Source organism: Syzygium oleosum, unplaced genomic scaffold (genome assembly GCF_021117445.2).
Source record: "Syzygium oleosum isolate NSW1041296 unplaced genomic scaffold, Sole_v2.1 Sole_v2.01, whole genome shotgun sequence".
NCBI classification, from domain to species: Eukaryota; Viridiplantae; Streptophyta; class Magnoliopsida; order Myrtales; family Myrtaceae; genus Syzygium; species Syzygium oleosum.
Window position 1 is genome coordinate 28,231,894 of NW_026607485.1, and position 11,396 is coordinate 28,243,289.

At 42.3% G+C, this 11,396-nt stretch overlaps 1 protein-coding gene across 1 annotated transcript; it reads left to right on the plus strand.

The window, feature by feature from the left end:
- The first annotated feature begins 4,354 nt into the window (after window positions 1-4,354).
- LOC115692323 (uncharacterized) lies at window positions 4,355-9,318 on the plus strand. The gene is made up of 15 exons (XM_056308518.1): window positions 4,355-4,425; window positions 5,199-5,337; window positions 5,445-5,702; window positions 5,961-6,135; window positions 6,308-6,369; window positions 6,472-6,635; window positions 6,717-6,856; window positions 6,993-7,013; window positions 7,487-7,545; window positions 7,632-7,766; window positions 7,848-8,092; window positions 8,196-8,355; window positions 8,572-8,647; window positions 8,729-8,779; window positions 8,991-9,318. The coding sequence occupies exons 1-15, from the start codon at window positions 4,355-4,357 to the stop codon at window positions 9,206-9,208; spliced, it is 1,974 nt and encodes a 657-aa protein (XP_056164493.1). The 3' UTR covers window positions 9,209-9,318.
- The last annotated feature ends 2,078 nt before the right edge of the window (window positions 9,319-11,396 follow it).

The following is an 11,396-nucleotide window of genomic DNA, read 5'->3' on the forward strand; positions in this document are numbered from 1 at the left end:
GATCGATGACCTGGGTATCCTATCTTCAAAAATAGTACACCTCCAAAAACCTATTTCCAACCCCTACGCTAGCCCCTACGCCCTCTGCTTGGCGTCCACTTTGAGTTCGACTCCTCGTCATCTGAATCTAAGTCTCCCTGAACAGTCTGCTCCTCCGAGGACTCCGGCTCGGCCTCAATCTCGATTGGGTGGTTTATATCACCCGACTCAGCTGGAACCTCGTCCTGCTCCTCCTCGACCGGCTCCTCAAGGAAATCATCCTCAGGTATGAACTCGGGGTCCATCCACTGTTCATACGAGAGTATATACTCCGGTTCCTCTTCAGGCTCTGCGAACTCAGCAGGCTCATCCTCAGGCTCAGCCTCGGGTTCTTCCTCTTGTAGTTCTTCTTCAGGGATCGCTTCAAGATCTACGTCCATTGGATCGTCTCCCGCTAGAGACTCTTCCGGCTCCGGCTCGTGTTCAGCCCCTGAAGACCCCGATGCTGCAGGCGCTGGCTGCAGTCCAGACTGCGCCAGACTAGTCTCCACACTAGTCAATTCGCCATCAAGAGGAGGTATAGCAGACGGGTCCCAGTCCCCAACTCCATCAAAGGGGACGTCAAATCCTCGAACGGGACCGAACTCATCTACCCCGTCTCGGAAGAACCACGCGGTATATGTATGGGCCTGCCATAGGGGTAATCCCATATCTACGAAAACTACGGTTGTGTGCTTAATCCAGGTCATATGGTCATCTATCGGAAACTCTACAACATTATGCTCGGTGTGCATCGGTACTCCAAATCGCTCAGGTGGCGGTGGCGGAGGATTCATTGATCAGGCCGGGTTTCTGAAATATTGGTTGAAACAACCATGAGATTACATCTCAGTAAGTACACCCCTAAACCCCACCTAGGCTATCACGTACCTCCAGACAATCACCAAACACAATCACACACCCAACCATCACACAACAGGCACATCATTTATTTTTACCTGGGCCTATTCTGCGTGCAACCTGCACGTTAGTCACAACCACATCATATGCAATCACATGCATGTTCAAATCTCATTTCACGCATACGTTCCTATTTCATCACATCTTTTCCACACCACTCGCCAGTGACCCGCGTTACAGTACACGCCTCAGGTCCACTGCGACCAACTCATCACAACACTCCAGGGCCGCGTTACAGTACACGCCTCAGGCCATGTCTCTTGCCCGCGTTATAGTACACGCCTCAGGCTCAACACCTACCACCTACGGCACAACCCGCGTTGAAGTACACGCCTCAGGTTGGCAGTCTTCCGGTAATACCGGACATCGTCCCCGCGTTAAAGTACACGCCTCAGGACGGCACAATTCCCCGCATAACGGTATCGCCTCAGGGATTTCCACAATCACGTATGCCACACCACACACAATTTCTTAGTCATTCACAAGCCCAACATTCACTTGTCACTAAATTGGCCAATCACACGCGGCCCGTGCACGCATCAATTCACACCCAATTCTCATGCTCAATAAGCATTTAATACGGCCAATTGACAATTAATTCAATTCGGCCCGAGCGTACACATAATCAAGTATATTTCAACAGTCAATTGCACACTAATGCACCCAATTTCATCACCACAATTCAACCACAGTTCAAACGCACAATCAACATACAAACTGGCATTTTTCCATATCAAAACCGCGACAAATCAGTTCTGGCTCTGCACGACATTTTCACGAAATTCCGAGCCGGATCTAATGGCGCTAACCACACACCAAACAGCACATCACAGCACTCAGAACAGCAATTTCCAGCCATCGATCGGCCTCTAAAAATCCACCAAAATCTTCCGATTTCAATCCTAAGGTCCGCTATTCGATTCCGCCTCAAAAACTATATCAATCCACATCTAAATAAACCCGATTTCGCTCCTAATTTTGTCCGTCGATACCCGACGTCCTAAATAGGGTTTAGGGCGCGACTTACCAAAACTCTAGACTAACGCGGCTAGAGCGGAAAGCGGCGGGGACGGTGGCGATCGGCAGTGCGGCTTGGCGGCGTGCGGCGGCGGCGGCTTCCTTGCCTCGGCTCACGGCCACACGAGCGGAAGGGAGAGAGAGAAAAGGGACGGCGGCGTGAGGGGCTGGTGGCTCGGCGGTGGCACGGCGCGGCACGGCGGGCGGTGGACGGTGATTGGCTGCTCGGCGAGGGGAGGAGACGGTCGGCGGTGAGGGGAGGGGAGGGAGCCGAAGGAGAGAGAGGGAGAATGAGGAGAGAGAGAATGGTCTTGGTCTTTTAATGGTCAAACAAATAATTTAGAGGCCAAAATGACGATCATGCCCCTCTCTCACAATCCAAATCGACGGCTCGGATTCGATCTTATCTTGAAACCGACGGCCGAGATCGAATCTTTCCCAAAATATCCAAGGGCAATTTGGGAATTTCATAAAATTCCAAGGGCAAAATTGTCCAACTCAAAAGTTAGGGAAAAATTACCAAAATGCCCTTCCCTCTTAAAACTTGCCCTTAACAAACTCCTAGGGATAAAACGGTCACTTGCCTCATTTCTTGCTGAAATTGAATTTTCCTGAAGGATTCGGGGAAATCTAAAGCTGCACGTTCCAACTACAACGTCGTCCTAACTCCCCGTTGTGACTTCCTAATTTTCCGATGTCCAAATTGGGTTCAAATAAATAATTAAATTTTATTAAACGTAACTCGAGCATTTCTCATACTAACAGGCGGCTTTTTGGGAAAATTCGCATATTCGACCCATGACTGATAATAAATCGAGTCACGTGCAAGTCCATTCGGTTCGTGACGACTTCGGTTGTCCTTTAAATCGCGAGATTGACCGCTAGATCCGAGGGGCACGATCGTTTGGTATAGGTTCAGGATCATCCGTCAATTCATTTCGTGGTCCTGCGGAATCACCCGCGATCCACTACTATGACAGTGGCAAACTGACCCCTAGCTATCCTTGGATCGGCCAACAGTGGCTCAAAATGTCACCTTGACGATTTTATGGTCGAAAATCAATTCACGATCGAATTTTCTTTAGTCGGACGAATTTAAATTCCTAATTAGCCTTTCCCTAATGGTTAATATCCCAGGAATGATCAGTTCCGGGTGAGAACTAACTACGAGCACGTTCATATTTCATAAATCCCAAATGGACAAATTTCAGGATGTCACATTTCCCATCATCTTCCAAAGAGAATTTCCCTTTATGTATGCTCTTTCTCTCATGACCAGATTCCCTTGCCAATTTGTTGCCAAAATAAAATGGAGACAATCTTGTTTGCTTCCCCTTTCGATCACTGCCACATTTGTTGCCCCTTTTTACATAGTCTGGAGGAATTAAATCATTTGATCATGCTGGCTGAAATTTGCCTAAGAAAAGTATGGAAGATTTCTCTGATTGATTGGTTGAGCCCCTTTCTTTTTGCCGGAGAAAAGCCAAAATCTCTCACCTTTTTTTCTTTTTTAATTTCATCTTCATGTTAAATAAGTGACCGGTTCCATTGAACTGGAATCAAAATCGAACCGAACTGGGAATCAATCACCCTTAACCAGAAAAGCATCACCCTCATTTAGAGCTCACAATTCATGTTTGTGTGTCATGATCATGTTAATAATTCATATCGTATCGTGACAAAATATGTTTCAACGTAATTGAGTAATGTTTAAATAAAGTATTGGCCCCTCAATTTACATAATGTAAATTTAGACTCTATCTTTAATTGATAAATTTATAATTATTGAAAATGATATCTCATTGATCTAATGACAATAAAACGTTGGATAATCGTGAATGTGTTATCTTTAATTGCTAACTATAATACACAGGCTATCCTCAAAATTATGTTCTACTTTTTTTGCAACCATGAATTTTGTAAACAACAAATGAGGAAAAAAAACACTCAGCAGGTATTTATTGGCCATGTTCATTACTCAGCAGGATACATGGATTCAATTTACCAATTAAATATCAACAGAAGAAGGAAACACTCACTGAAATAAGAAAGAATAATTAAGTAGAGGATCAAATGGGTAATAATCTAAATTTCGATTGCAAAGAAAATTTATTTCTTAAGAAAACTTCCAACTCAAAAAATTATAAATCTCATTAGCAAAATCACATTCGAGTTTCCACATGAGTCAATCTCAAATTAGCCTACCATAATTGGACGATTTTCTTACTCATTACTCAGTCAATAATCTATTCTCATATCAACCCAGGTAGATAGATATATATATATATATATATATCCACGTACTCCTACTGTTCTCTGTATGCGTAATTCCAAACAAGGCCTTCTCTCTTTTCTTTCTTGCATTTCAGTTCAAAACCAACGGTCAGCGCGCTCGGCGATGAAGCTCTCCCTCTCCATTTCCCTCACTTCCTTCTCTCTCTTCTTCTTCTTCTTCCTCCTCATTGTCAGGTGAAGCTCGAATCACATTCGCCTTACTCGTGTGCTTGTTCACTGCGAACTCGAATCAGATTTTGTCTTTTTTTCTTAATGCATGACTATATGGTGACGAGAATCGTTGCGTTTTTCGTGTGGTAATGCAAGTTACCGACTTACCTAATTAGCTATGGTGGCTCTTTTTGTTGACTTATACTCTGTAATGATGGAGATATGATAGGCCATGGTCGACGCGTGTGTGAAATTTTTGGAGAAACAATCCAAAACTGATTGGGGTGAGTTCCTTGTGAGTTCCGGGTGATCTTGGGAAACTGATTCGTTTATGTCTCTGTTGGTTTATGATGACTTCGGTTGGTCTTGGACTTTGCATTTTGAGTCCAGTGTGGTGATTGTGAGACGGAGGATGGGCTAATCAGTGAATTATCAGAGTCAACATACACCTTTTTTTGTAATTTTTTTGTTGTGAATTGCTTTACATAGATTACAATTTCTGTGTTTTGTATTCTGTAATTGTTATTTTACTCGAATAATGGTGACTATAACAAAGATGGGCTTGGATGTCTCCAGCAAAATTAATGCTTTGATGTATTTTGACAACATAGTAATGTCCGTGCGTAAAAACGCTAACTTATACAGTGACGTTGGTTGGAATCTGCGTGTGTATATTGCAATCACTTTCCGACTCAGATGTTAATTCATTGGGGTTGCAAATTTCATGAGCAACATGTGAAGAATTCAGGAGTTCTAATTAGGTGGAGCAAGTTGTAAGACTAACTTCAATTTTTCAGTGTCTCGTCTGAAGAGCGTGCTAGCACCCCGCCAAGAGGTTGGAATTCTTATGATTCCTATTCCTGGATCATCTCCGAAGAAGAGTTTCTGCAAAATGCCGAGATCCTATCCCAGAAGCTACATGCTCATGGATATGAGGTTATATCCATACTACTGTAACATTTCACGGATAGAATTGTATACTTAGTGAAACTAAAGCATTTTCTTTTTCATCCTTCTTTGCCTCCTCACTCCAAAATATGCAGTATGTAGTTGTGGACTACCTTTGGTACCGAAGAAAAGTGCCAGGCGTTGGCACCGATTCTCTGGGATTTGATGTGATTGATGAATGGGGAAGGATGATCCCTGACCCAGATCGATGGCCTTCGTCTAGTGGTGGGAAAGGGTTCACCGAGGTTGCAAGTAAAGTCCATAGCATGGGACTGAAGTTCGGGATACATGTCATGAGAGGAATAAGCACGCAAGCTGTCTATGCTAGCTCTCCTATTCTGGATACCACCACGGTTTGTTCGTATTACTCTACACTTTCATCTGCTGATTTTTCTCCTTGTTGAACAAAGCCTTCTTTTAGACAAGATTGACCGGAAATTTTCTCGTTGGTGTTGAAATTCCTCATTTGAGTGAGTTACTTTACACTATTTATGTTCACTTTCATCAAACGATTTAAATGACTGATCTGATGCCACAGTCTTAGGAAGAGTGTTAAGCGACCCTCAATTTCTCTGAAATTACTTTTTACTTCTACTCTGTTTCTCTACTAGGGACGTGCATATGAAGAGTCCGGTCGGGTTTGGCATGCACAAGATATAGGGCTTACGGAAAAGACTTGTGCTTGGATGCAACTTGGATTTATGAGTGTAAATACTGACTTAGGAGCTGGAAAAGCTTTCTTGAGGTCGCTTTATCAGCAATATGCATCGTGGGGCGTTGATTTCAGTGAGTGACGGTAATTTCTGTGTATTTTTACTTCCGCAGTAACCTTTTAAATATAAACTTCTTCAATTAGTTTCAAACAATGATATAACTAAATAACTGACTATAGATTAACTTAATTTTGAATCACTTCAGTCACTATCTTTAATACTATTTGTTTATCATTTTGATGCAGTAAAAAATGACTGTGTATTTGGTAACGATCTGAATATAAATGAGATCACCTACATCTCCGAGGTGCGATATGATGGCTCTTTATCTTTTATTCACCTACTCAACACAGTCCTTTTTGCAAATGAAAACTGAAACTGGTCCAATATCTGGTGTGGCCTTGCACAGGTTCTAAAGGAGCTTGACCGTCCCATTCTGTATTCTCTGTCTCCTGGAACTAGTGCGACGCCAGATATGGCAAAGGCTGTGAGTGGATTGAGCAACATGTACAGAATTACTGGGGATGATTGGGATGTATGGGAACATGTTGTGGCACATTTTGATGTGACGAGGTGATTTAATGTGTGACAGTCGAGCTCAAAAGTCATGGACTTAGATCACCCATTAATAATCTGATAATTATTGTTCATCAGGGACTTCGCCGCTGCTAAAATGATCGGTTCCAGTGGCCTGTTGGGTACATCATGGCCTGACCTTGATATGCTACCACTGGGATATCTCACTGATCCAGGTAATAACAATGGGCTTGTCTTATTCTCCGATAAACTTGAAGGTCTGTTGCTCCATCATACCACCGGGGGAATGGCTGGACTAATAAGTGGGTATAAAGCTGTTTTAGCGGCCTTAGCACTCTATCGAATTAATGTTGCCTGCAAATGGTTCTGAATGCTGTTGCATGAGGAGCCGAGAGATTCCACTGACTAGTGCAGGTGCTAGCAGTTCGCTTTGGATTGTCAGAACAAAGTAATTAACATGCTAATCTTGTGATGTTGTAAAACCTAATGTCCACAAGGAGCCAGAGAGAGGCTTTGATGTGATGGTAACTGGTAAGGCCTTGCCCTCGAAGGTTATACCTTGACTGCTCCTTTGGGGTTTCAACATTGTGGACTCTGTCCGGGTCGCACATGAAGAATGAATTCTCACCGTAGCCTGTGCAAGCTAATTTTATGTGCTCTAGCACAAAATTACAGCTCATGATAAACCTTCCTTATTGTCAAGTTGTGCACCTGGAATGCGGCAGATGGGTAGTTTGATACCTCGCGGTTGTGGTTGGCTGTGGTTCCTTCTGTATGTCACTTTTGCAGTTTCCAAATTATCTTGCATATGTGAACTCCTTGTCAATGTCTTTGGAAAAGTAGATGGAATGATGTATTGCTAAAGTGAAAACTCTATCAACAACTAGGTTCAAATGAAGGCCCTCATAGGACATGTAGGCTTACCATAAAGGAGCAAAGAACTCAGGTATGTGTTTGATGAGGATTTTTTGTGACTTCACTGTTTGCCCCAATCAGATAATCATATTTCAAGCTAACTGATTATACTTGTAGGTGACTTTGTGGTCGATCGCCAAGTCCCCCCTCATGTTTGGTGGAGATTTGAAGAACATTGATGATACAACTTTCAGTCTAATCACCAATCCTACTCTGCTTGAGATAAATTCCTACAGCTCAAACAATGTGGAGGCATGTACCCTGTCTTAACATCTGATAAATGCAAAACATTTTGAAGCACTTTTAGGCTACTTACGTGGATAAATTTTACAGTTCCCATATATCAGTGGGGCAGGTCCAAGTGGTAGAAATTACGAGCGGTCTAGAATGTACCCGACAAGAATGGAAGAGTCAGTGGTAGAGGTTGTGGGTCTGACTAGTTGCAAAGATCCAAAAGCAAGCGGATGGCTGGTCGAAGAACTGGACCAAGATTTGGAACGGATCTGCTGGAAAAAGAACATGGAGGGTAGACATGGAGAACCTTTTTGTCTATACAACAGAAATTCTTCGGTCAAATCGTAAAAAAGCTCTCTCCTACTTCTACTCTTTTCCATTTGCTATTCCCTGTACTGTAATAGTTCATAGCAGAAAGTGTTGATATATGCTTGTGCTGTGAAACAGAGACAAAGAGATAACGTACGGGAGCCAATATCTGGGAACACTTCCCTCATTAGCTTCTGAAAATGCGGACTTCTGCTTAAATGCTTCTCCAAGACGCAAAATCACGTCTAGTGAGTTTACAAGAGGCTCATTTTCGCGCTGCACATGGAATGCTAATCAGGTATGTGTTATTATTAGTTGAAGATCAGCATAGAAGACAAACTTGAGACCCAATTAGAAAACTCCTGTACTGCATTTTTGGAACCTGTTGATATTATCAAGTAAATTATGTTATTGCAATATTCCATACCACTATAATTTTTGTCTTCGAACTAGAATTCATCATTTGGCTTAGATTCATGGGGAAAATAACATAAGGAATGTTTAATTTTGACAGATGTGGGAGTTTCACAGTAACGGGACACTGATAAGCAGCTATTCTGGACAATGCGCGATAATGAAAAAAGTCGAAGGTTATAAAACGAGATCCTGATCTCATACACCAGAAATTAAATGTTTTGTACGACTTATTTACGGCCACATTGTTTGTGCAGCTAATGATGTTGATGCAGGAATTCGCTCCTGGATCGCAACTGGAAGATCAGGTTTGATTTTTACCCCACTCCTCCTCTTGCATAATTTGGATGTAGACACTTTTTAAAGCAGAACAAATTGCAGTGTATTCCAGTTTCAAACAAATGGTCCGAGGCCTAATCACAGCAGATCTTGATATCTTTGCCAAACAATCTACTTGAGCAAGTATGAGCATTTTTAGACCTTTTTTCTTGGCTCAGTTTTGTTCTTACGTCAATGCAGGAGAAATATATCTAGCCTTTTTCAACCTAAATCAAGAAGACATGGTGATAGCCGCGCATGTCTCCGACCTGGCCAAGGGTCTTCCCGGTTGGAGCGTCACTTCTTGTACAGGCAAAGAAATATGGACGGACACCGACTACATCCAACCGATGAATGACACAGTAGCAGCAATGGTGGATTCTCATGATTCCGCCCTATTTGTCCTCAACTGTAATTGATTAGGACGAATAGGTGCAAATAAGATTTTGGTTTCAAATTCCTTCGAACTTTACGCCTGTTTACCATCTTAACTTCATCGGCATCGTTGCGAAGAATAAGTTTTGCTGAATCTGAGAAGTATGCAGTGGAACGAGACGGGTAAAAATGTGGGAAAATAAAGAGGTGCCCTGCTGCAAATTTAGAGGTGCAGGTTTTGTCGATCATGGATTTAACTCGGTCGTATTGGCAATGAAGTAAGGCCTCGTCTTGGCTCCGCACTGAATCTTCTGGCATAAACCAATCTAAGAGAAAAAAAATTTCCTATTTTTCTATAGTTGAATTGTTTGAGAAAATAAGTCAACAGAAAAAGTTTTTGTAATTTATGGAAAATGTATTCTTAAATTCAGGAGAAGGATTTCTACTTTTAAAAATTAGTAATCATTTTCCAATATACCACTACACATCGACAGTTAGACCAGAGACCTCGGAGCTAGGGCATGGTAATGTAGACTCCTCTGAATGTCGGATCCTCAGCAGCCGGGCACGAGGCTAGGCTCAAGACATCAGTGCCTTACCCGTATCCTCACCAGCTTTGCACGAATACTCGGCTCCTGTGTCTAAGTCACTAGCGCCCGGGCCCAGAGCCATTGAGGCTGAACCCAGTTTCTTGGCAGCCAAACCCAAGTCCACGAACACTGTGCCAAGTCCCTAAAAGCCTAGCCCATGACCCCAGTGCACATGCCTAAGTCTCCGGTGATCGTAACCAACGTACTCAACTTCTCGCACAAGGTAAGGGCTTAAGAAAGCATGCTCTTAATTGAGGGCCGTTGACCCCCCTCCCCTCCTTTTGGGCATTACCTCAAACCTAGTCATTTTACCCGTGTCGATGGACAAGAGGGTCGCAACAAAGGTAAGTGCATATTTCTCTTGTGTAGATATTCTCCGTCTACATCTTTCAAAAACAAAAATGCTTCCCATCAAATTCTGTCAATTTTCACTTTTCCTCGATTCTCTTCAAGTTAGCCAAGACTAGATCTAAAACCAATTATTGCCAAGAAAAGTAATCGAACAATAAAGTAAATTAAACAAAAAAAATAAATTAGACACTGGATTTACATAGTTCGGTCAATGGGCCCTACTCCAAGGGGAGAGCAGCATAGGATTCCCATACAGTCAAGCAGGCAATCTCGATGTTTTCCAGTTTCAAATTACCTCCAATAACTCACACATTATTTAACCCTCTCAATTTCTCACAAAACAATCTCTCAACCTTACAAAAGATTGCACAAGATCTCTCACACAAAATTTAATTGGCCTTAACACTCTTGGATTACTTCAGATGTATTCACGAATAAGCGGCCTCTTGGATACAATTCAAGAAAGAAGACTCGGTTCTTACATATAAAGAGAAGATTTGGACCCAATACTGGATACCTACTTAAATTAGAAAATCCACTCAAATTAGGAAACCTAATTGAATTGGATTTCTTTTACGGGCTCAAACTCAGGACTTATTTTATACCTTAAGTAGTTTTTGCACATCATGGAATATCTTGCATTTATGAAAACCTTATCACTTCCTTTGGAAAAGTAGATCGAGTGATGATTCATTTATGCGAACTCTCTCCCAACAATCACAAGACATGTATGGCATCACTGATTAAGCCTAACTAATTGTGTACCGAATGCTATCGTTTAGTCTTTTATCTCCAAGTGGCACATAGAAGGATGAATGACAACTGCTTACTTAGAATTGCCATTTTAATCTTTGCAAAAATGGATCACCTGTCGTTTATCTCGGGACCAAATCCCAAAGGCGCTTGCGACCTCATACCTTTGAGGCATAAGTTCTTAATTGTTTTACCTTGATCAATAATTTAGTGTAAGCATGGCAATTTTTAGTTCACCATGGATACTTCGGGCCTGTTTGGTTCGGCTTTGGGGGAATGCATTTGGCAAAATGCAAATACCTTTGAGTTAAAGGGGTTTTCCGAAATGCAAGTAGTGTTTGGTAACGTGTCTTTTAAAATCACATTTGAAAACAACTTTGGTCTAAATACCGTTTGGTAAAATCTTAATTTTGTAAAGGACTTTTGCTAATATTTTTTTAAAAATTTTTTTGGCTCGAACCAAGACTGCCGGCGATCGTCCGGATGACATTGTCCGGCAGGGCCAAAACGGCCGCCGGACAAACCTCCGGCGGCCAGA